The sequence below is a fragment of the Xiphophorus couchianus genome, chromosome 15 (assembly GCF_001444195.1).
Source record: "Xiphophorus couchianus chromosome 15, X_couchianus-1.0, whole genome shotgun sequence".
NCBI lineage: Eukaryota > Metazoa > Chordata > Actinopteri > Cyprinodontiformes > Poeciliidae > Xiphophorus > Xiphophorus couchianus.
Window position 1 is genome coordinate 18,485,633 of NC_040242.1, and position 25,366 is coordinate 18,510,998.

The following is a 25,366-nucleotide window of genomic DNA, read 5'->3' on the forward strand; positions in this document are numbered from 1 at the left end:
TGGATAAATCCACGATGTTCAAGAAAATGTATCCTTTCAAAAACAGGACAAAAGTGGGGTTTTTTTATTATTGTAATGGTTAAGACCTCCCCCCCCCCAATGATGCTGCCACCATGATGATGTACAGTTTTAGTTGTTTGCTACACGTTGCTTTGCATGTAGGTGGAAAAACTTTTCATTTTGATCTTATCTGATTAAGGTGCGATGCTTGTCCCAAACTCCAAACAGACCTTCAACGTCTTTCTTTCAACACTGGGAATCTTGTTGCCATCAAATGAGGCTGAAAACACATGCACGCCACACTTTTCAGAGTTTACTTTTAAAAGCTATCAAAAGCCACGCGTCCTTTTCAGTTGATTCACTGTTATGCACCTCTCCCACAATCCCACTGGGAAACATTTCAGGGTTTGTGGTCGGAACGTGAAGAGTGCGAAAAAATGTAAGGGGCTATAAATACTTGCAACATGTTAGCTGTGCTCTGGAGAGAAGCAAGTATGGCAGAGTTTTTTAAAACATTTTTTTATTATTCTTTACCCCAAAAGACCTCCCACTAAGTCAGTAATGATCTCATTTGTATGCATTGTCCTCTTGAAATCTGTGCCGCTGTGGGATCCCACCCCCAATGGGTTTGCCATACTTAGAATTACCACTTTGCTCCCCTAACGTTGCCCTCCTTCCCTCTCAAAGCTCCATCCGTCCAAACGACGAGTCACACAAAACCGTTTGCTGCCCTCTTGAAATCTAAAAAAAAGCAGATGGTGTCCAGTAGGAGAATTAGTGCTCACAAATAACTAAATTTTTACCTCTCATAAAGCCGGTTAAGTTTTGTCTGTACTTCATTTATCTGCTATTGTGAATTTACGATGTATTTGCTGTTTTTACTCTTTCCTGCAGGTGATTTTCTGCTTTTGTTTCATGCATATGATGTGTAATTCTTTGAATGTGGAGTGTTTTAAACAAATGTAAAGCTTAAAGTTCAACTAAATTGTGGAAAGCAAAAAAAAAAAAAGAAACAACAACCTCCTAAAGCTTTTCTAAATCATTCTAAACGCAGCTAAACCTCATCATAAACCACTGTATAAATGTTTGTTGTCTGTTGCCAACTGTTTCAAGCTGTTTGTTAAACTCTCGAACTCCAAAGGCAACAGCGACATTGAGCGCTATCAAATGGCAAATAAGAAAATCCCGTTCAAATATACCCGGCCAGTAGAGGATTGGCTTCAGGAGAAAGGTAAACCTTTATTTAACTTCTAGAATGTTTCTCTTTCTTTTCTTTTTTTTTTCCAACCATTTCATCGGCTTGCTCCCTTTCAACCTCCGAGAATGAGAAAACCATCCCTTAAACCCCTTAAAAAATCGATAAAATAAATCGTACTTTTATGTGATTTTTTTTTAACCCCTCGTTTTTGTTTTTTTTTTGCCATCATCACCTTTTTTTTTTTTATCTTGTCCAATCATGGTGTCCAGTTAAAGGGACTGCGACAGAAAGATCAGATGCTCTTGATCACATTGAATTTGACTGAGAGGAGGCATTAGCTCTACAGCTACAGTAGGGTGATTTTTTGGAGAGGAGGCGTAACTCCTCTGACTCAAAACCTCCACAGTGTTTGAGAATAAACTAAGCAGCTGGCATATCCCCCCCTGAAAACTTCCCTAATAACAGGAGTGTATGTGTGGGGGTAAGAGGGGGATCCTCTCTGCTGTAATTTATCTTCATGTACTTATCACACAAAATGGAAATCCAGCCTATTTTGATAATGGAGAGATAATTGGAGGCTTTCTGACAGCGGAGTGTCACGGCGCGAGTGCCAAGGTGCGCCGCCGCCCGACAGAGCCGTGCTTACTAATCCCTTGGATTGTCGAAGCCGGCCTCTCGTCTGTCTTAAACACACACACACACACACGCGTGTGGGCGGATGTCGAGGGAGCCCGCTCTCCTCCCTCCCCCCACCACAACGCGACCTTCTCGCGCTACGTAATGCCACTATAAACTGCCTTTTTAAAATTCACAGCACATAAACGTCTTAACCTTTTCATAAAGTCCCTTTAACAACCACTAAAAACACTGACAGGTTTTGGGAGACAAAAAGAAATAAAGAAAATATCCCATTACTGCTGCATGCATGGCTCCACACTTGTTATTTCATTCTCTGTGATATGAACGCCACCCCCCACCTCCACCCACCACGCCCCGTCTCCCTCCATACCTAATGTGTTCTGTGCTGTATAGCAAACATAGTGGAGCAAAGCTTGCAGTGTTGCTAGTCTGTGAATTGCACAAATGAGAAATGTAATTATGGTTCTTGTTTTGTGGAAGTTCCATGCATTTCAATTTCATAATTAATGCATGAGCAGTGTGTTTTGACTGTAATATTTAGCCGTCGTCTAATCAAATTCGCACGACACATTAGGACTCATTTTGTCGTTATAACACGCCAAAGCCCGTGTATGTATTTATTCATCATTTCCCCGCACAAAGTCCGGCGTTTAGTCGAGAATATATTATCCATAGAGTAAACTTTCCAGCTCATTTCTTTAGATGTTACTTTCAAATTTGCATGTTCTCCATTTAAATGTGTTTATGGTATTGTAGGAGGGCGAATGATTATTTAGCTCTGCTACTTGCTTTGAGTAAATGTGCAGTTCTTTTTCAGCATTTAGAACTTAATTTAATTGCGAACTGAAACAATACATTGCTTTACATAAGCATTTTTTTTTGTATCACTGTAAATCATGTACAAATGTTGCACTTAAAGGTAATTTCTGTTGTTTACTGAATAACTTTTGTGGGCTCTCTGTCAAATTGCTCCATCGCCAACTTTGTACCCAAGCGTCTCCATTAAGTTCCTTTCTATTTCCAATTCAAACCTGAAAGCTTTGTACTTTATACTTTGCACAGGTCTGTCTTAAGGTGTGTAATAGTTAATTTCTTCCTTGTAAATTAGTATTCTGATCAATATATACAGTTTATATCAATATATATATGTTATTTTTGAAACTTGTGTTTTTAATCAATTGGGATTCGGATTCTTGTTTGAGCCAATTGACGGTACAAACCAGACATAATAGATTTTCACCCATAAGCAAAACATATCATTCATGCTATTTGTTGCGTAACTAAAGACAAATATACAAACGGACTTACTTCACTAAACCTTCTTGATGTTGAAGTACCATGTTGTTGATTTTTGTACCTGAACATTTTTAGTGTACGACGACCAAATCTAAAAATGTATAAGCTGGCGAAGGGGCGAAGAGACAGACACCCCTATGTCTTGCATTAGATACCTTTCTTGTTTGCCTCTTCACCCTTTTCCTCTTCGTCCTGTCCCAGGCCGGCAGCTGACAATCTTCAACACCCAGGCCACTATTTCTATCGGAGGAAACGACCGAAAGCGGCCCTACCAAGGCCAGCTCTCCGGCCTCTATTACAACGGCCTCAAGGTTCTCAACATGGCCGCGGAGGGCTACCCTAACATCAAGGTGAACGGGAGCGTGCGGCTCGTGGGAGACGTGCCCACCAGCCGTGGTGCGACGCGCACCACCACGTCGATGCCTCCGGAGATGTCCACCACCTTCATTGAGACCACCACCACGCTGTCCACCACAACCACCCGCAAACAGCGCTCGCCACCGTCTATTCAGGTACAGCTCTTTTTCAGACTAATGAAGGTGTACATGGTGAGGTGTTGCGTTTTAAATCGGTTCCCAAGTGATTTTCGGTTGAGTGTGGGCGGCTAATGCTAGCATGTGTGGAAGCTGCAGCAGCTGATAACGCTCTTCCTTGACAACGTTGGTTTTAGAGTGGAAAAAAGATACGTTCAAAATCCAGGATGGACATCCACAGAAGAAATTGATGTGTTGAAATATGCAAATGTATGTTGCGTTAAAACTAGTACTTTCGACGTTAACGCGTTAATATTAGTAATGCAGATTAATTGCATCACCTATTTTGGCCTAAAAGCCTTTCTCCCGCAGAGGATTACATGAAATGAAATCTGCATGTTACACAGTCTCGTACTGCGGTCAACAATGCAGAGTGACAAACACAAGTGAAAAGATGTTTGCTCAGCAGTAAATTTTGCTTTAAAAAACACGATGGTTAGAGCAGGTACTGTAGACATTGGTGTGTCTGTGGCCGTCCAGATTTCAAATCCCGTCCTCAGCTCCTTAGCTGCTTGTCTTTCGCCCTTTCTCTCAAATTATTGTCAAATAAAGTCCACTAGTACCAAAGAAATTCTTTAAAAAATATATATAACATCTTGTTGAAATTTTGGATGAAACCAAGGTAGTAGCAATGATGAATTATCCTTCCACCAAACCACAGCCAGCTTATAGTTAGCATTTCTAAATTACGTTTGAAGCAAAATAACTTCTTTTAAAGCTTCCTAACTATGAAAATCTGGAAAATGATGTTGAGTTTGAGAAAATAAGACATTTTCTTAAATATTTTTGTTTTACATTTCAAGCTTACAAAGTTAAACATCGTGATTAATCACAATGCTCGAGTGTGAGTCATCTAATTGCATTTTTTAGTTGTTAGACAGTACTAATAAAAACTGCTCATATATAAATGGTATTTTCTTAGCCTTTTCTGTTTAGCAATGATCCAAACCCAACAACATAAATGTACTGTGCATAGGCCTGTCGTGATAAACGATAAATCGATTAATCGTACGATAAATTAAAACTATCGACGTCATTTCAATTATCGGCATTATCGTCTCTTCCGGCCTTTTTCTCTTTCTGTTGATGACACCGAATGAAAAAAGGCTCAACTCCGGTGCTCTCCACTGACCCTCCCTTCCTCATTTCCTCAGTGTAAAGCCCAGCGCACACTACACGATCTTAGAGCTGTCGGCCGATTGTCGGCTCATTTTCAAAACCTGACAGATCACACATTAGCCGACAGAAATCCTAGGTATAACGGTTCGATCGGTTCGTTCCTGCTGTGTTGTGTTGAATAATGGCTACAAGTTCAGTGAACTAATTTTAAAACCAGGCATTAATCAATGCTTTACTACAATCTACCTGCAATGCATGTGGCTAGTGTCAGCGTAAAGTCCTGACTGAATGAAAATCATTAGAACCTATTTACTTCACGTTAACGAAGAACAGCTGAAAAGTTACCGGGTTTATCAACTGCGGTAGCAATTTCGCTCCAACTCCTCCCCTTGTCATTTCTATATTCTCTGCATGTTGAATAAACATTAATGTTGTTTCCACGTATCATCTCCAATGTCCGCTAGACTTCGGGTTGAGCCGTGTCAGCTGTTTGGGATCCCCCGACGTAATTTCCCCTCAGAAAACACGGAGGAGAATCCTCTTTCTGATTGGCTACCTGTCACATTCAACAGGCTGCGTTAAGATCCCAGTGGGGAAAAACCCCTGATTTGGATCGGAGCGGCAACAACGATCTACCGTAACACACCACACAATCTTAGAAAGACCAACGTTCTAAGATTGTCATAAGGGGAAAAATAGGAGCAAAAAATCATGTAGTGTGAACTATTGCATCAGGTAGTCGATGTGCCCATCTTCTCTATTTAAATCTAATGATTAATGAAGGGCAACATAATATACAGACTTCATAATCTGCACTCTTTTGGTTGAATGCAGTATTTATTTCCACTTTGGCTTTATGTTGTTTAGTTTTTATCAAGTACATTTTTTGTTAATGGAGACTGAGAATCCATTTTGTTTTTGGTTGTTTTGTTTATTTAGTTTATCAGCTCCAGTATTAAATATTCTTTTGAAAATAAAGTGTATCTATCTTTGGCAGGAAATCACATTATGTCATTTCCATTAAATCAGTGTAAAAAGGTCTTCAGACAATATTATCGTTTATCGCAATAATTTTTTGAGACAATTAATCGCTCAGCAAAATTTGCTATCGTGACAGGCCTAACTGTGCAGTAGGCACTGGTTTCCTTTCAAATAGGATTCCTACAAAAAAAAACTTTTGCATCTTGTGGAAAAAGCAACAATTCGAACAGATAGAGGTTCAGTTTTCGCTTAAAGGTTTAAAAATGCCCCAAAGTGCAAACACGAGAACCGTTCCCTTCTCTTTACTATTTAATGTGTTTTTGGAACGGACTGCGGTTTGGATTACGTCTGCCCTCCCTTTTTCTTTTCCCTCTGCTTGATCAGCCAAGGTCAGGACACTGTATTTCTCATTCTGCCAGGGATCGAAGTGCTGCTGTTCGACGAGCCGTGCCTTTTCTGCTTCCCCATCCACCAATCTCCCTTCTCCTCCACCTCTTATCTGTCATGCAACACGTTTCAGGACCGAGAGAGAGGGCTTCCTCCAATACGCTCCGAGTCCGAGCCAATGAATGTCACAGCCGTGCCAAGAAAGCAATCACGCCCAGCAGTCCTTTGACACCCGGAGCACAAATTGAACCCTTCATTGTCTATATTAAAGCAATAACTCTCCCTCATGAGTGAGACGTGGCTGTTGTGGAGGGGAGGTTTGGCTGTTGTGGATGACAGACCACTGTTATCTCCTTCTGCACCTCAGCATCAGATTGTCTCCTGCGCAGTCATGATGACCCTCCATGTCAGTGCTGACACTTCTACCTCTCTGTGCAAAATGCCAGGCCGAAGTGAAGATAGAAAGATGTGCGACAGAAACAAAGCAATCCATTTCCTTCCCCTCCATGAGTCAGCGATGATGACTTAGGCGAGATACATTACCGTCTCTGGCAGTAACAGCAAGGTCACATCATAAAGAAAAAGGCTTGTGTCGTCTCAGGCAAATATTAATATCAAGGGAAGTCAATAAAGTTCTTCCTCGGAAAGACCTTTTTGACAATGCGCTCGACTTTTCAAGGTGAAACGAGCAAATGCCTCTCTCGTCGATAATGAATGCCGCCATTAGACGCCAGACAATGCTTCTTGGTAACTCAACAATAACAATGTAGTTGCCTGCCCTCTCCAACTTTCCATTTTATTTTTGTATTCCTTCTGAGAACACGCCTTGGTCATTCTTCTTCCACTAGCCACCATGACAGGCCCGACTTTGATTCACGTTGCTGCGTCGCAGTATTTCATTTGCCAAGGCCTTTAATTTTACAGTTCCCCAGCCGGCTGTCAGACACCGTGGTGCGAGCGGTAAGGAGAGGACCTGTACCCGTTTGGCAGATTTCCCCCACCCCTCTGGGTAGTATAGGGGAGTTTAGGGAGTTGAGCTATCATTAGTGATGTACTGCGGTGCTGGAAAGAGCTATAGGCCCCTGTCGCGGTACTGGACTCGACCACATGAGCAGCTGTTTCCAAAGCCGGGATGCCTAGGTGGACTAAAATGTGTGTGCGTGTGCATATGTGACCGAGGTGTGTTCACAGATGTCTATTTTAGGTCCACTGAACCGACTCTACCTGTTTTGCCGTTCCGAGACGAGAAGCTGCTTGTCCCCTGACATCTCTGCTTCAACAGGACGAGAGGCAGGGGTGTGAAGTGGAGAGACCAATCTCACGCTTAATTAATGATGGCTCCGTGGGGAGGGACATGCACCGACATGACAAACACCTTTCATTTTCTTTTTATTTTCTCTTACTACCGCTGTCGAATTTGGTAGTTTTGTGGGACACCCAGGTCATTACCAGGAAAAAAAGCACCACTTTGACATTTTCAACAAGTTTTTATTGACTTTGTGCAGAGAATTGGCGTTTTTTTTTTTGTTTGGTTGTTTTGTTTTGTGGTTTTTAACTGGCCAGCTTATTTTCATACTAACTTGTTGACTTTTGTTTTGAAGGAAGTATCTCAGCGTAGATTTTTTTTGAACCAAGTACATTTTTAAACTGAACTTTTCCATCATTTTCTAATATTCATAATTTCACACTTGGAGCTTAAAGTTTCAGCAACTCCTTGTCGTATATTTGTTGCTACGGAATTTTGGGGGGGAAAATGCATATTTTCTCCTTAATCTTGACTACAAATAAACAAAAGAAATCTCCCTTTCAGTCGATTTAGATGTGCCTGCATTCAGTTTGTTTATCAGCTGCGCAGCTACAGGAGCGATTTTAAATGGTTTTTACTATGTCCCCTTTGTTTCTTCTTGACTAAATAATCTGAGACCTGACACTGAATATGTCAGCGAGTTACTTTTCCTTCCAAGTGTTTGTCGGCTGCTTTGTTGTCAAGATCTCAGTGTCTTCTGAAGATTCATCTTTCTGTGCTTTATCCATTTAGAATTGAGAACATTTTCTTTGATCATGTTCTGTAAACAAGGGTGACAAATGCAGTTTAAGCTCCCTACAGGCATTCGTTTTGTACCGTGTATTGTTTAGTTCTGATTATGCCTGCCCACACTGCTACTTTTTGACATTTGCGGTGTATACTTAAAACTTTACTGTACATGAATCTATTCTATTACCTTGTTTTGTAGCATTTCACTGAACTAGCAAGACAAGAAAATTATGTTTACTTAAGGATTAATCCTACCAGCTAACTAGCTAGAAAGCTAACAAGTTAGCAAACTAGAGAAAGGAAAGAGAAAGAAAGAGACAGAAAAGGTTTAGCTCTGTTAGCTTTACAAAATGAAGCAGTTCTAGTTGTCTTGAAGGGCTTTTTAGAAAATGTATATAAATGGTATGTAAAACAAATTCAAAAGTGTGACTCTAAGGGGAGCAGCTAACTGTTTCAAGAGACGATTTCGTTACATTAGCAATGTAGCTTTAAAAACCACTAATCTTATTTCAACAAGTCTGACACTGCTGGGAGACAGAAAGATGTGCGTTTTCCAGACTTTTAAAGCTTATCATTCACATGTCAAAAGGGCTACTTGCATTTACAAAAGCTAAATATGCTGCCGATAACCAACATAACGCTAACGTGATACTGCCCTCACCTGACATTTTCACATGATGACGTGAATTTTTCTTTTCATGTAGGACTTTTTGTTTTTAAAAAAAGGATACAATAAGAGAAGAAATAGATTCTCCCTTTTCACTCCAGTTAATGACTGATACAAATTTCTCTTCAAGAGATGCTCGTCACTTGTAACCTTGAATGCTTAAAAGTTTCCATAATAAAAGTACAAAACACACTTAAAAAAAACAACAACAAAGTGATAAACTACAGCAGGTATTCCTTTTCAAGTGGCTCTAAAGGCTCTCTAGATAAACTGCTTTTAGAGTGAATGCACTGAAGCACTTTTCCTTTATTTTAACACTGGCTGATTTGACGTGGATAGTCAAACTGGGAATATTCATTTATTCTGGGCACTGCATCATGGGAGATCAGCGTCTCCTGTCCGCAATTAACTCGCTGCGCTCACATGAGATGTTTGGGAACAATTAGAACGGGAGGGCTGCAATCTAGAGTACCGTGGGGGGAAAGTGGTGAGGGAGAGACACCGCAAAGTGATTTGCATGTTTGCCATTTTAAAGAAATTGCTCGCGTCCATCATCTTCAGCTGGTTTCCTTTTGCTCAGGAGATGGAGAATGAGAAGCAAATTGTTTGTTGTATCATTGGGATTTTATCGTACTTTTTTGCTCAGGCTTGGATACATTTTCAATGATAAGTTTTGTTGAATCAGTAAGGATTTGTCTATTTCTCAGTTCTATTTCAGTATGTCTATGGTGTTTTTATCACTAAAGAAAGCCTGAAAAGAATATATATATAGATATATCTATCTATATACACACACACACACACATATATATATATATATAAATATCCATTTGGTATTTAAAAACGTTTGCTTCTCTTGACATATTTTATTTGGAAGAAACAAGAGCAAAAATTGTAATAAACCAAACTTAGAGTTAATGTGTTTTCTCTTGATTTTAAACCACACAAATACATACATGATTGTGAAAATTACACCTGGTTTTCAAGAGAAAAAATGTTGTGAATTGGTATTTTGACCCGTGAAAACACAGAGATCCCCACAGAGCAACGTGGCGGTGGTAGCATCATACTGGTCTTTGGCTGGGATTGAGAACCAGGTCATTTCTGATGGATCTAAGTGTCTGAGAAACCTGGAAGCAAACCTGTTGGATGGTGAAAAACTTTGACATTTAATGTACACCCAAAGTAATAGTGGTTTAGGACAAACCATGTTCTTGTTATAGAATCAAAGTTGAGATTTTAGTCTAAGTGAGAATCAGTGGCAAATCATAGAGATTGGTTTTCACAGACGCTAGCCAAACGATTTGACTGAGGTATTTTGCAAAGAAAAATGGGAAAGAATGTACATTTTAAGAGCCACTGGATTAGCAGTGAAAAGTGGTTCTACAAAGTAATGACTCAGCTGGGCTAAATATACTGTATATGCCTGACAAAATTTCAGAACTGCTTTAGAAGAAGAAAATGGAAAATTCCGGGTCATTTCTTTTCTTATTTTCACTTGTGCCAATCTGTTACATAATATCCAGATAAAACGCACTGAGGTTTGTAGCTGAACGGTTACAAACTGTGGAAAAGGGAAAAGGATATGAAAACTTTTGTAAAACTTTTGTAAAGTCACTGTGGAGAGTGACTTAATAGTCTATAAAAGGTCAAATTTCAAAGTTATGCAGCATTTTTATAACAACTGAAGGCAACACAGTTTCTTGATTGTGCAATAAAATGGCACTATGTGCCTGGAAGAAACATCCCGCCGCCCCTTTAAGCATTACATCCTTTAGCTTTCGTTAAGCTTGAATGTAGCCTCATCATTAGGATACATGATGACCACTTATTTATTCTTCACCTTAGTGAGGGTTGCATCATGCTGCACCTCCACATGTATGGGAATATTTGATGTGTTCCTAATCAAACGGGGAGATATCGCTTCCTATTTTTGGTCACCTTTTCTGCACTGTTGTGCTCAGCTTCCCTCACAACCACACAACTAATTGCAGAAAGGTCAAACAAGAGAGCAGGTATTCCTAGAGAACGTATCTTCAACCATTCTATTTTTTTTGGTTGCCCCTGCCAGACACCTCTGCTTCCAGGGAGTTGTTGAAGATAAATGCTGTTGGTGGGCCGGTTGCTCAGTGTGTCCAATTAAGAGACAGCAGAGTGATGGTGAACCTTCTGGTGTGAGTGTGGCTCATTAAATGGGCTACACACGCCGTGCACACCCCCACACACACACACACCGAGAGTGTCCTCGAGGATCTCCTAATCTCTCCAACATACAGCTGAGTTATCATAAACGAGGCACGTTTGTGCAAACGCATATCAAATAACAGTCAGCTCGGTTCCAGTCACATCTCCTCATGCTCCTGTCACAATATTCCACCTTTTCATTGTCAAACCCCCCTCACTACCTCCACCAGCACCAACATGACATGTTCATTCCAGGAGTTTCTCGATAGTCTTGCCTTTGCTCTCGTCGGTTTGTATTCACCACCACGTTTGTAATTCCCTTTATGAATTTTTCATGCCACTCGGCGTGCAACAGAATATGTACATAGAGCTGTTTCCATTAGAATTCTCTGTGTGAGAGTGTTTGTAGAGGTTTGCAATTTCATGTCAGTACATCATGTGTTTGCGGGGATGTGTGTGTGTGTGTGTGTGTGTGTATTCGGGGCAGTTTGTCTCTGGGTGTGTTAGATCGCTCCGGGGTTTTTAGACAACGGGGGTTTGTGTAATGGATGTACCCTAACACACACCCGACTTACCCACCCACCCTTACATCCTCGCCTCACAGCACAGCTTATCTAGATCCTTGAGGAAAGAAGATGGTGTGTGTGTTTGTGTGTAAGTGTGTAAACCTGTCATGTCAGCCGGCGCAGCAGGGGCATTTCCACAGACGTGCATCACTTGCAAACACATAGTGTGTGGCTGGGTTCTGAGGTGACCACGTCAACGCGCAGTGCAGAGGTTCACCTCCAGAGATGGTCTGACTGGTTACCAAACAATATCTCTGTCCAACTACAAACCCAGAAGAACCTGACACTTCTGGTTTAAAAAAAAATCATCATGGGTGAACTGGGTTTTGTTTTATTATTATTATTTCTTCGATAAATAAATTTTTAATGTGGCGGATGACTTGAAAGTCACACCATGTCAACGCAAACCAAAGCAAAATAGTCTATAAAGTATGCATAAGAAATTCACAAAAAGCAAAAGACACATCATATTGTCAAAAGTATTTCTTAATCTCTCTTTACATTCGTATGAGTCTTGTAAGGGGCTGTCATCAAACTGTTTCCACAAAATAAAGAACATTAAATTGTCCAAAATATCTGATGTTGAAGCATTAAGGGTCAATTCACACCGGACCTGTTTGCTTCACGTTAATCAAACTCTAGTTCGTTTGCCTTGTTTAAATGCATATGTGAACACCAAGTGGACTGGAAACTGCTCCAAAAGCTGCAAGAGGACTATAGTGTGTGGCATTCTGGGTAAATGCAACCAAAACAAACATGTAAACCTTTGATTTCTCTTGTGACTTTTGCCAAAGAAGCTGGTGGGTCTTTGCCAAAGACATAAAAGAAATCCTCCAACTGCCAACATCTGACTCCGCTCCATTTTTGCTTACATTTTGCAAAGAAGGGAGTTTGGACCCCATGGGATGTTTGGAAGTTGAGCTCAGTGTCTTCAGAAGTTTTTATGTTGTTTCCTTGATTGGTTCTTGGTGCAGCGCCAACACAGGTTTTCCACAAGAGTTTGGATCGTTTGACACAGTGCGTTGTGTAAACGAACCAACTGAAGAAATGTTACATAAATCAAACTGAGTCTACTAGATTATAGTTCCTTTAGTTAGAACCAAGGGGCCTAACTCAAGTCCTGAAAAACAGCTCTACACTTTGGAGAATTTCTCAACTTCTGTAGATCTAAGTGTTACAATTCTTTGTGCTAAACTTGGCCATGTACTTTAAGGCATGGATGAAACTACTTGGAACCTCGTTCCATGAAGCTCATGGTGGCTTGAGTTAATTTGGACCCCAGAGATTGTTTCTTTGGAAGTTTGTAGCTACTGCCTTTGCAGAAAGTTGCAGAACTTCTCACACTCTACGTATCCGCTGGCTCCCCTCTGTGTTCGAAAGAACGACAACCGACCGATTCAGACAAGCGTTTTCTCCACACATGAGACGTCTTGAACATACATGAAGACTTTCCTACTAACTATTCAACACACCTCCGTAGCCATCTTCAATACTTAGTTCCTGTGCCGTTATTACAAATAACTTCATTACTGAACTGATTTGCTGGGATCTCTTTGTATTTATGGTTTACTCGCACCATATCAACACATGGTGTGAATTTCATGTCAACAGCACCATTCAAAATACATTTTACAGAGGATATAACATTGGCATGCCATTACTTAGAAGATCCACTGAGCATATTTGCAATCAGAATGTTTCAGATTTCTTCTAATTAATCATAAACATAGGAGTAAAAACATCTCTGATGCTATTCAAAGCTTCACAGGTCCCATTTTGTCTCTTCTTCTCACACTACAGATGTCATCTCCCCCCCACCAGCCCGCCTTCCCCACCAGACTCCAGCCTGTAGACTTTACACGGTTAATCAAAGTGGAACATTTGGTATTGCATTCTGTGCCAAGCCGTTTTAAAGAGTTGTGAGGTTGCTGCGAGATCCCGTACACTCATGGTGTTTAATTAACTTTTTTTTTTCTTTTTCTGCACAACAATTCTGGGAACAAAACTATTACAAACGTTTAAGTGCTGCTGCCAGCAGTTTTTTTTTTTAAAATTTCCACTTGACACTTTGTAAGTTTGTTTATGTAAGACTGAGAGAGCTTCAGATTTCTTGTTTGTCCGGAGCAAAGACCTGTTCAGTTGAAGCGGCCCGTTTTGCAGTGACCTGCAAAGTATTCAGACCCTTTGAACCGTTTCTCATTTTCTCATATTAAAACCAAAACCTTTGGCTTATTGTTTCGGGGATTGTATCTGATATACCAAATAAAAGGTAGAGCATAGTTGTAAAAGAGAAAAATCATATGCTTAGTTTTTAATCTGACGAAAGGGTAATTAGATTTGCTATTTTGCAGGAAAAGAAGACAGAAGTACTTCCTTTCTAAAGTTTGCTTTGGGCGTTTATAGAAAAAGATTCCCTGGTCAGATAAGATGAGAACTGAATTTCTTGCCCTTCATAAAAAACAGTAGAAAGTGGGCAGTTCTAAAATATGGATAATATCGATACCATTTCACTAGTGAATCAGTACTAGAGTGGTAAGATCAGTTCTTAGGTTTCAAACTCCCTCTTGAAAACATATTTCATTTTTGTATTGTAGCTTCTCAACAAAAATGTTTTGTCAGAAATGATTATTTTTTGCAATTTTTAAATTTTTGAAAAAAAAAAAACTGTAGGCACATTGTTATTGTTGTTTTTCTATTGTTTATGTTCCTAAGTTGATTGTTGACATTTTCTGGTCCTGAATTAGACCAAAAAGCTTGGGATGTTTGGCAAAGTATAAAAACCAAAACAAACCAAATCCTGACTTGTGTGAGTCTAATATCCAGAACCAACAACAACATAACTAAAGCATTTAATTAGATATCATACACAGCATCACCTGCTCCACAGATATTGTTGCTTCTGTTTGATTGCTTGACTATTTTTTTCTTGGCAAGGCCCCATAATGTTTCTGTCCGCAGAGAGTTGCTACCAACTCCATACCAACTTGTTGCTTGTAATAGTAAACAATGAAGGATAATTGAAAAGATGTGTGTTTGTGTGTTCAAGCATGTAGGGGATGCAATGCTCGCCACATTTTAAGTCGTCTCTCCGCCGGTTAGTGTTTATGCTCCAACTTTCAAATTCTAAAAAGGGACAAAATCAAATGTTTAATTTGGCCGGCGCTCGTTAGGAACTGCAGCCAATCGGTTCTCCTTCTTAATATTAATATGCAACACGTGCTGCTGTCGGCATCAGCAGCGCCCACATTGATTTTTGCATTACAACTAGAAGTCATAATAGCGTTTGATTATCACAGATACAAAAGTTTAGTGAAAAGGATCGAACGGCGACAGGAATGCGTGTTCCACGACGAGAAAAGGCCTCGTCCGGTTTTACACACATTTCCAACAGGAAGCCAGCAGTCCTCCAAACTGAACCTGCTGAATCTACACATTGACTGATTTACAATTAGTGACATGGAAATGAAAGAAAAAAGGGAAAAAAAATATGAATCTATGAAATACCTTGGAGTGGTGCCACAATTGCCAGTCCAAGTCTGTTTGACGGGAAATGGCAAGAAGGAGACTTAATAAAGTTTCCTTCTTAGTCTCAGGAGCATAATCCCACTTTATCCACTTAAACAAATATGTCAACATGTGACATGTTCATTTTAAAATCTAAATGAATAAAATAGATATCACTTTTACAAAATGTGGGAACTGCTTTGATGTAAATGTAAATTTAATTCAGTTAAATTGTAATTTAAGTTAATTGCTAAATTTAGTTATCAAAATTATATTTTCACTCCACACAGTCTTTTTAATGATTTCTTTGAAAGGTTTAGACATTGAATGTCTGCCACTACAGCCCCGTGTCCCACTAATGTGAACATTTAAAGTTAAATTACTAGGTTCAGCTAAAACTGAGGCTTTTGTCTTTCAAATTTCTGAACTACTCCTTTAAAATGAAGTTTCAAACTCATTAGTGATTCACTTTCTGAACTTGTGTGCTTGTTGCTGATGCAAATTGGTTCACCAGAAGGTAACTGGAGCACAGAATGAAAGCAACATTTAAAAACGTGACGATAATTAAGCTGTTTGCCGAGAAAATTCAAAACGAGCGAATTCCTGGAGGAAACCAAACATGTTTTTACTTCTGTAGAAAATGTTTGCGGTGGACAACAGTGAAGACAATACATAGTGCTAAACATAAAAGAAAAAGCACATGAAGCAGTAAATGACAAGTAAATCTACAGCTTATTTAGTCCGTAGCTGGTCCCCTCCACCATCACTGATGTGTCTACAGAGACTCGCGGTGCGCTTCGTCAGCGGAAATTAAAAGTACAAATCATCGACGTGAGCCGAAGTCGTGTGGAATTTGAACTTTTTCCATAAATCCGAGCCGGATTCTGCCGATTTGCTGGCTCTGGCCCTCTAAAATACGCAGAGCCTCCGTTTCATAACACGCATCTCAAGAGAACAGCTCCCACCAATTCACAACGAAAACACAGATGTTCAGAAGAGATCCGTGATGCAGCACGAACCCGCCTGGAATAAACAAGTCCAATAAATCACAGCGCGTAAATGTGTAGAAGAGCTACAGTTAATCTTTGTTTTTTTTGGGAGGATTTCCATCCAGAATGTTTGCAGGTGCGTTGCTGTAAACGACGCCTCTGCACAGCGCTCCCTGGTGATCACATTAAAAGTGAACGGAGCCCAGAATGAGCGACTGGGATTAATTGTCAGGGATTGTGATAACCTCTCTGCTTAGACGCTCATCGGCTGCCCCGCTAAGTGTCAGCATGGGTTCTGGGACATAACGAGATTCCACGCTCATGTGACAGATGCTCTCCGCCGCGTTTAGAAAATCCATTATCGAATAGCGAAGACGTTCAAAAAGGCAGATCAATCAGAAAGGAAAACGGATTCCTAAAATGTGCAAGAAAAAAAACAAAACAGGCACATGCAGAGCTTGAGATGTTTTTTTCTCTTGGACTATTTTGTTTTCTGTCACGTTACAACTGAAAATGTCAGAGTAACTTGTGATTTTGAGACCAAAATAAAAAAAACAAAAGTGGATAATTGTTTTTTGAGTATGTACAAAAAATGCAGTACTTATAGCATACAGCAAAAAAAAATTGTTTTACATATTCAAAGGAGAGGGTAGAAGCATAAAGTTATTAATATTTCCACTACTTATCCAACTACATAATCTTACATTTATTAGACGCATATCATATAACAATTAAACCCATAATTAATAGTTAACACTTGAATATACTGTATATAGTAAGTAATTTAATCTTAATTACAGTGAATGAACAATCACTTCAAAACCAGGCAATCCTGTTTGAAAGTTTGCTGGAGGCTACAAAAAACATTTTTGCAAAAAAGAATGGGCAAATGTAGTTCCAATAAAAGATGGCTTTACGAAATATTAGCTGTGAAACAATTAATCAAATTAACCGTGATTAATCGGTTGTCGAAATGATCGCCAACTATTTTACTAATCGATTAGTCATTAACTGAGCGATTCAGACTCAAAAAGTGCCATTTCCTGAAAAAACCCCCAACATATTCAAAGCAGTAATTAGGCCAAAATTGTACAAAAACATACATTTTGCATTTAGCATAAAAAAAACATCTTTTTAAATATTTTTAATGCAAAACTCCTCAGATGGCATAGTTTTAGCTTCACCAGTTCAGATTTACTAAAGGAAAGCTATGTTGTTGCATTTTATGCAATATTTTAAAAAGTAATTTAATTAGTTGTTTATTTGTATCTTTTAATGTACTTCCAAAATGTTATAAAAACAGGCATAAGGGGTTAAGTGGAAAATCTGTAGTATGGGCACTTTTTTTATCCACTTAATCGATTAATCGTCAGAATCAATTAATGAAATAGTCATTAGGTGCAACAATGCAAAGTATTAACTCAGGGATACTGTTTAGAAATGCGCAATATGCAGACTTTATTTCTAAAAACGAATTCATAATTGTGTCCTTTTTCTGTTGGTCCGTCTCACAAACTAGCTTGACCTGGTGACTTGCGTCCAGACGTGAATACCTTTTCAAAACTGGTGTGGCCACACCACAAGAACAAGCATACTTTGTTGCTACATGCTAACCCTGCCACTTCTTTAAGTTGAGAGAAATGTTAAATTTTCTCAGGCACAGCATCCGTCCCCTCTTCCTCCCTCGCCCACGTTTTGCTCTCATCTTCTGCCTCGGTCACAGCGCTTAGCAAACCTTAACATCCAATCCGCACGAGTCCCTCTCCTCCTCTTTGAAGACAGAACTACAAAACGGTAACACAATCCATGATCCCAATTTCACCTGAGGACGGCCTCACACGAAGGAGAAGACGTTCCCTCTCATGTTCCGATGCCTGTTCACGTGTTTGTGGATGTACACGGCGCGTTGTACGGCTCGCACCGGGCCTTCCTTGATGACCTTGTACGCAGTGGCATGGGGGTGATTAAGGCTCAGGGCCAAAGACCATTTCCTTTTCCGTCGGAAGATGAATGACCCTGCTTGGAAGTGGCTGCCTGTGGCCTGAGGGCAATTAGACGTCGCTGTGAAGCACTGGCCCTCGCTGCTCCATGTACAAAGGTGGGTCCTTGAGAAACAGAGAAATGCTCTGTACATAACCCATTCTGCTGAAACCAACCTGCTGATGGCTGGACAAATTAAATGCATTTTCATTTTCTTTTCCTCCCCCCCCCAGTTGTTCGATTGTTCCCCCTCCACTCACCCACTCCATAAACCTGAGTAGAAAAAAAGAAATGTGCTGACTACAGGGGGCTGCTAAGGAAAGGCCCACCATGGTTGCTCATTCCAAATATCAATACTTGATCTTGGGAGTCGTTTAGCATATGGTTTTGGCACAACAAGTTGGTGCGGGAGCTCATTTTGTTGTAATTTATTCACTAAATTGAGGGTCCGCGGGGCTCCCAGCCTTCGCGTGCAGGTTCTTTTGTTCGCTTGCCTCTTCAGGCAGGGTTGCTACTAATAAAAAATTACACCTCATGATAACACATTTGATTATAATCACTGCTATGGGTTATTTTTACCATGCCTCTGTGCTGTTGTTCCATTTTTTTCCCCATTTCCAGATAAAGCATCTTATCTGTCACAGAGCGAGAACAAGAGCAAAAAGAGTAGTGGCAGCCCATTGATAGGGATATGGCCTGGTGCCATTGATTCCCCTTGTAATACAAGCCTCTCCCTTGTCGGCTTGTCAAAGCTCAGATCGGACATGATAACACGCGCATAGCAAAGCCGTCAATAGAAGGGCTAAGCTTTCGCCGCTGAGATGATTGTCCTATTTTGGTGTTGGGGCCAGCGAAGAGAGGCGATACGGACGGGAGAGATAACGAGAAGTAAAGGATAAGAGACCTCACATCTCTGTCACTTTATTTATTTATTTTTTAATGTTCAGCTCGAACAAAAGGGTTCTGCTTGAAAATGTGCACTGTAAAAATGGATTTTAGGGGAGGTTACGTTTTATTTGAACTTTAAACCATAGTTTTAAAGGTGTTTGTGAATGCAAAGAAACAGTTAAATTCCAAAAATAACAAACCCTACTTCAACTTTTTGAATAAAACTGAACTAAAGGTTTTAGTAAACCAATTAGCATCACTGATTGTGTGCAGTCTCTAGCAGAGAACTGTAAAGCTAACAATATTTATATATGCGTTATGGATGAATTTGCAAAGTAAAAATTAAGAGCTGTTAAGACTTGAGAAAGATGCTGTGTTGGAGCAAGAACTGAAATGTAATTAGATATCAAGCTAGATTAGCGATAGCGCTAATGCTAGTTCAGAGATTACCAGAAAATTTGACAATTTAGTGACTTTCTCAATGACTGAAGTGAGGAAAAAAAGCCGCTGAAGTAAAAAATATTTCAACCTGAGAACAGAGCTGTGACATCTGTCCAATCAGAATCATGCTAACCAAATCCATATTTGTGTTTTTTGAACTGGTCACAGTCTGCGAGCTAATCACAACTTTTAAATGGTAAATGGACTGAACTTATATAGCGCTTTTCCAGTCATTTTCACCACTCAAAGCGCTTTACACTAGAAGCAGGGGTCTCAAACTCCAGTCCTCGAGGGCCGCAGTCCTGCAACCTTTAGATGTTCCTCTGCTGCACCACACCTGAATAGAATAATTAGGTCATTAAGGCTCTGGAGAACTGATCTACACAAGGAGGAGGTCATTAAGCCATTTCATTCCAGTGTTTTGTACCTGTGGCGCATCTAAAAACTGCAGGACTGCGGCCCTCCAGGCCTGGAGTTTGAGACCCCTGCACTAGAGTCACAAACACACACACATTTATACACCGATATGCAGATTGGTGGGCAATTTGGGGTTAAGTGCCTTGCCCAGAGGCACATCGACATGTGGCAGGAGGAAGCTGGAATCGAAACTACAACCTTCCGATTGCAAGACGACTACTCTACCAAAGAGCCACAGTCGCCCAGAAACCTTTAGGTTAGGTTTAGGTTTCTTTTCTAGAAACCTAAACGTCTTACTGATTTTGATTTGTGAGTCACGTGACAAGCTGCCTTACTAATTATTGATACTCAGCTGCTAAAGAAGCCTAAATACTGCTGGCAGAAAATAATCTTCATAATTAGGAATATTACACATTTAGTAACATGTATCCCCAAAATTGCTTGGAATGTTTTTAAAAAATTGAATATATAAAACTGTTGGTTTATTGGTGACTTATAGCTGTTATATTTGCATATTTTTCAGTGAAAATGATTGATTAAAACCAACCCAAATAAAACGTTTGCAAATTTTGACATTAGTTTTATTGCTTTGATTCTAACAGTTGTTTTGACTTATGAACATTAATCTGCTTTCCTATTCACTTCCTCCCCTTGGCGTCACCTCGGGCTGCGGGACGGCGTGTTGGGGAAATTGGATTTGTTTGGGTTTGTTCCCATCAGTGAAAACAGAATCCGCTCTGGGCCTCCAGCACCCCGGCGTTGTAAATAAACCAAACCGGGTTTGATAGCGAGGCTGTAATGTGGATCTATTACGGTTGCAGGCTTTGCTACTGAACGTTTCCCCCTCCAGCCTCCTGAACCCCGTGGGGCATAAAAACACATGAAGGTCATTTGTTATGATAAGGCCGCCGTACGTCTCTGTGACTCAGTGTGGTTCGCTGGAGCATGTGCGGTCCGGAGTCTCTCGGAGACGCGGCTCCGTTCGCACTCGCATTTCATGTCGTGTTTGTAACCCTGGGGGTGGAGGGAGGGCAGCGCGGCGGCCGAGTTTCAGCCTCTACGCTGCTCCCACTGACCCAGAGGAGGGGAGGAATATAGCTTTGATGTGGCCGATCAAATCATTGTCACGCTCAGCGGAATATTCAGCTGCAGATGAAGCAGCTGCTCTTGTCGCTGTCCGTGCGTTTGATGAGGATTGTTCCAACTTGAAACGTTTCTTGTCTAATTGGAGCGACCCCGGCGACTCGGCTGTCAAGTGCTACGCTAGCTTAGGAATAGCCGCGGTCATTAGCTCACACCGCGTTACTTTTCTCGTGAGTCTTTTTGTTGCCAGATACGCGCTGATACGTCTCCATTCTGTCTTTGGCCCACGGGCAGAAACCAAACAGTCTGATATGTGGTTTGAATGCGGCGGTTTACTCCTCAGTGGCTTTCTGAGCAGGTGCTGCAGTCGCCGCACATGGCAGCCGCCGGATTTCTTCTCCAGTACCGATTTATTATTAGGCAGCGCCTCCACGAGAAGATGGTGCCGATGCACTTTTTGTTTCCGCAGACCTAGTTTTAGACACACAGACTCGGCGTGGAAGACAAAGGGATGAACATAATTAGATTCACAGGTCTCCTGTTTTAACCCCCCCACCAAGCTGTGTGTGTGATCTGAAGGGAACTCTTTAAACCTGTGAAAAGTGCAACTTCTCTGGGGTTTTATTTGCTTTTGGAAGGAATTCATCAGACACCTGCTCCGTTTTCCTGCTTGACGGAGCAGAGTGTGGCAGCGCTGCTCCAGCTGATACTAATACGGGGAGATTTTTTTCTCTCCTAATGTGCCGAAATGAAAGCGTAAGTCTGTTTTTTGCAGCTTCTCTGCTTGCTTAGAGTGCTCTGCCCGTCCATTTCCGGGAAACGATTCCCCCTTGATGTGATTCTGGAGTAACGATGACTGACGGCCCTCTGGCAAAACTAGCACATTAGCAGCGAGGCAGCTACAGCGGTAGGCCTCCATCAGTGTCCAGACCAAAATGTTTCCAGGCACGGTATGTGCTTAAAGTGTGGGGTTTTTTTTCCGTTTGTTTCTAAGCGGCTAAAAGAGAGAAAATGGTACGTTTCAAAGTGATCTGCACACAAAAGACACTTTCATAGAAGACAAATCTAATGCAGTGATGTTTTAAGAACAAACGTCTTCTGTATGCTAGCTAAATACAGGTGAGCAGATCGATAACTGTGCTAGAACATGAAATAAGAGATGTGGTTGTATTGAACTTGAGAAATATGGTAACCTTCAGTGAACGTCAGTGTAGTTTTATGGCATTAGTGCCAAAAATTAGTGAAAACTCCCGTTTTTAGGGTTTTGAAAATGTCTTCCTGCCCCATCTTGTCACTTGCCACCAAAGCGTGACTCAAGTGCAAAAAAACCCGGATGTGTGATTGAAAGGATCTTATCTCCTCAAGCGGAGATGATAAGACTTCTGCACTGTACTTACTGTCTTTATTTCCTCACTTTATTTATCTACGCCTCTATTTACACAATAAAAAGCAGATTAACACAACTTTATATCGTAAATCCTTATTTGCTTTTCCCTGTGCTGTATGTATTGAGCTACAGAAGCCCAATTTAACCCATCAAGAAAATAATTCTAGCCCGTGTCGGGCTTAGGCTGTCTTCCCATCACACTCTGAACATGCAGAGTGTGATGCTGCCACCACCATGTTTCCTGTTAGATTTCTGCTGCACGAAGCACTTTGTAACGTCAGTCAAAATCTTTGACTTAATCCAGACCACAGTAGCGACGTAGCTTTCAGCTGGTTAGCTAGCAGAGGCAGACCGTTTATAGCTCAGGTTGATTCCCAGTAGTCGGCGAAGAACTCATGACTAAACAGCTTCAGCAGAGTCAAAAGCACTCCTGCACCAACGCCGATTCCCCTTTTTGACTGAGTCAGGCCCATCAGTTGTGAAGTGAAAGCTGTGGCTTTTTAAGGAGGCTGTCCGTCTCCATCGATCGCCGGCGTGATCCTGTTGGTTGTTGTGCTGAAGTGGTCAGAGGTAAATGCTGTTTTAATGAAGTCCGCCTATTGATCTGTCTTTGCTGTTTGTGGAATTTGAGTCGACTGGAAGCTGGGTAAACAAGATAATCAGACATTATGCACGTACTGTTGTTCTTTTTTTTTTTTGTCCTGTGTTATAGTCATCGTGTATAATTTGCTTGAAGTAGAGCAAACTTGCGTGTGAATGGAAATCCTGCCAAACAGACTCTTGAAAATGATGATTGTGAAATTTGCAGGGAATAATTGCATTAAAAAAAAAAAAGAAGCAAACATATTGCTGCCAAAATGCACACCACGCCGTGCTAAGGAGATTTAGACAGAGAATTGGATTTCCCCAGCTGTGAAATCAGTTTTTGTGGTCCCGTTGGCCAACCGCATCATCATGCTACACCGCTGCACATTCGGGACCTGCGGTTTTTTTTCTTCAGTTTTTTTCCCCCCATTAGATGCCTTTTTTTGCGCATTTGCAGCATTAAGCGTCTTGGATCAGCATTAGCCGCACGGGTCACTTTAACGCCTTTGCTCACAGACGGAGAATCGGCAACGAAAGCCCTTTTCATACGGACCGCTTCAATCCGGACACGCGAGATGCATCTCGTGTTGCGTAAGAAAAAAAATTTAATTAATCGAGCGTGCACACGGTGGATCTCCAAATGTCAAACATCACACTTCAAGGGCTCTCTTCAATTTCTCTGAGTGGACTCAGAGTCATCCAGATGAGAGGATCTCTTGCTTCAAGTTAGTGGAAGGCTTCAGACTGTGTCTCTCTCTGCCATTTATGTGCAACCTCCACCATGCGGTAATGCGTTTTCAGCTGCAGGAAGCAGCTTTGGCTTTTAGCAACAAGTCACGAGAGCGAAGATTATAAAATGTGTGACAAGGCCTGGCTCGAAGCTAAGCAGTTACACTGATCTGCCTGCCAGACATCTTCTTAAACGCAGTCCAAGCTCGATCTCTTCTGACGCTAATGTGACTAAGCCCTTCTCTAGTCATACAACTGATCACATGACAGCACCTCGCAAACGTGTTTATACTGCTTGAACTTTTCCAGATTTTGTCATGTTACAAGCACAAATCTATGTGTGTCTTATTGGGATTTTATGGGCTAGAAATGTTTTTTCGGTGTTCCCCATCCCCCCGGTAGGAGTCTATAATGTGTGGCATCCATTTCTATTCGGTTCCCCTGAGTCGGTGTTTGGTACAACTGGCTTCTGCCTCAATCAGAGCAGTTGAAGAATCCATCACTGGATTCCAGTAGTCTGTTATTTCTCCCATTCACTTGGATTCCCTCAGGGAGAATTTCTACCGGGCCAATCGGCACACAGAAGGAGAAGTTGTGAACGATGATGTTGATTTTTCTGAGCTGATTTATAATTGTAGTCTGCCTGTAGTTTTAGCATTGGCAGCGGAGGAAGTGAACGAATCCATTCAGTCAGTGTCGGCCACATTTCCACTTCCTGAGTTGACATTAACAGCCAGTTCAGCCTGGGACTTTCCTCTTTGCATCGGAGGACGGTTGTTTACAGCGCAGACTATTTCCTGTAAGTTTTACAGCATCAAAGTGGCGCATTATATATATTAGGGACAAATAAAGTAAAGTTTAAAACTCCAAGAGTCCACATCTCCAGGAAGCAATTGTTTTCCCAATAGCCAAAGCTCCAGACCCTCTGGACGAAGCAAAACGTAGAACAAAGAACTGGTTTCTACCAATCTAATGCGCTGGACAAGGAGGCCTTTATTTCCCCTGTTTTAGCACCTGCCCCCAAAAATGTAGAGAAGGTGGGGTGCTGTGGTGGCGCTGGATAAGCACAACCAACATGCTTATTGAGGCGGCCGTCGCAGGTTTGATTCCCGGCCTGGCGACCTTTACCATATGTCTTCCCTTTCTCTCATTACCCTCTTTCCTGTCAATTCACTATCAAATAAAGGCCACTAGAGCCAATAAAACCTTTAAAAAAATGTAGAGTAGCATTCATTGATTTATGAAAATCCCAATAAATTGTGTTTGCTGTTGTACACTGACAAATTGTGGGAAAGTTACATGGCGGTGAATATGTTTTCCGAAGCTTGTATGCTATGAATTCACAACATTGATCCTTTCTGCAAGCAGAAATCTCTGATCACCTGGTGCTGCACACCCCGTCTCTGTTTTCAAGACTAGCTTTAGCATTTGTTTTTTAGGTATTTTTTAATACAGAGACACAGAGCTAACGAAATGCAGCGCAGCCAACAGTGTGAAAATGTCTCCTGAGCTGAGATGCCATCAGCTTCAGCTGCAGAGATGCGCAGCGTGAACGGACAACAGAGTTCTTCTCTCCGTGTCATTCTCTCTCCTTTTCTTCTTCTGTCTTGCGCTGAGATGGTCTCGGGCTAGAAACGCTGGAGCAGACTTTGAAGTGGCTCAGGCGTTTCATCTCCCTCCGCGTGCGCCTGCCTCCCACATCTGCTGCCATCACAATAACAAGCAGTGGCTCGTTTTCGCCAATGAGGAAGACATTTC

The 25,366-nt window shown here is 41.2% G+C and overlaps 1 protein-coding gene across 10 annotated transcripts in view; it reads left to right on the plus strand.

Moving 5' to 3' along the window:
* The window catches only part of nrxn3b (neurexin 3b), a 397,106-nt gene that overhangs the window by 350,999 nt on the left and 20,741 nt on the right, over positions 1 to 25,366 (plus strand). For 8 of the 10 annotated variants that reach the window (XM_028040047.1, XM_028040049.1, XM_028040046.1 and 5 more), the window contains 2 exons: positions 1,142 to 1,231; positions 3,335 to 3,645. In XM_028040047.1, the coding sequence (XP_027895848.1) occupies positions 1,142 to 1,231; positions 3,335 to 3,645 (401 nt within the window). The remainder of the gene's footprint in view (positions 1 to 1,141; positions 1,232 to 3,334; positions 3,646 to 25,366) is intronic. The other 2 variants (XM_028040044.1, XM_028040045.1) reach the window with 1 other exon arrangement.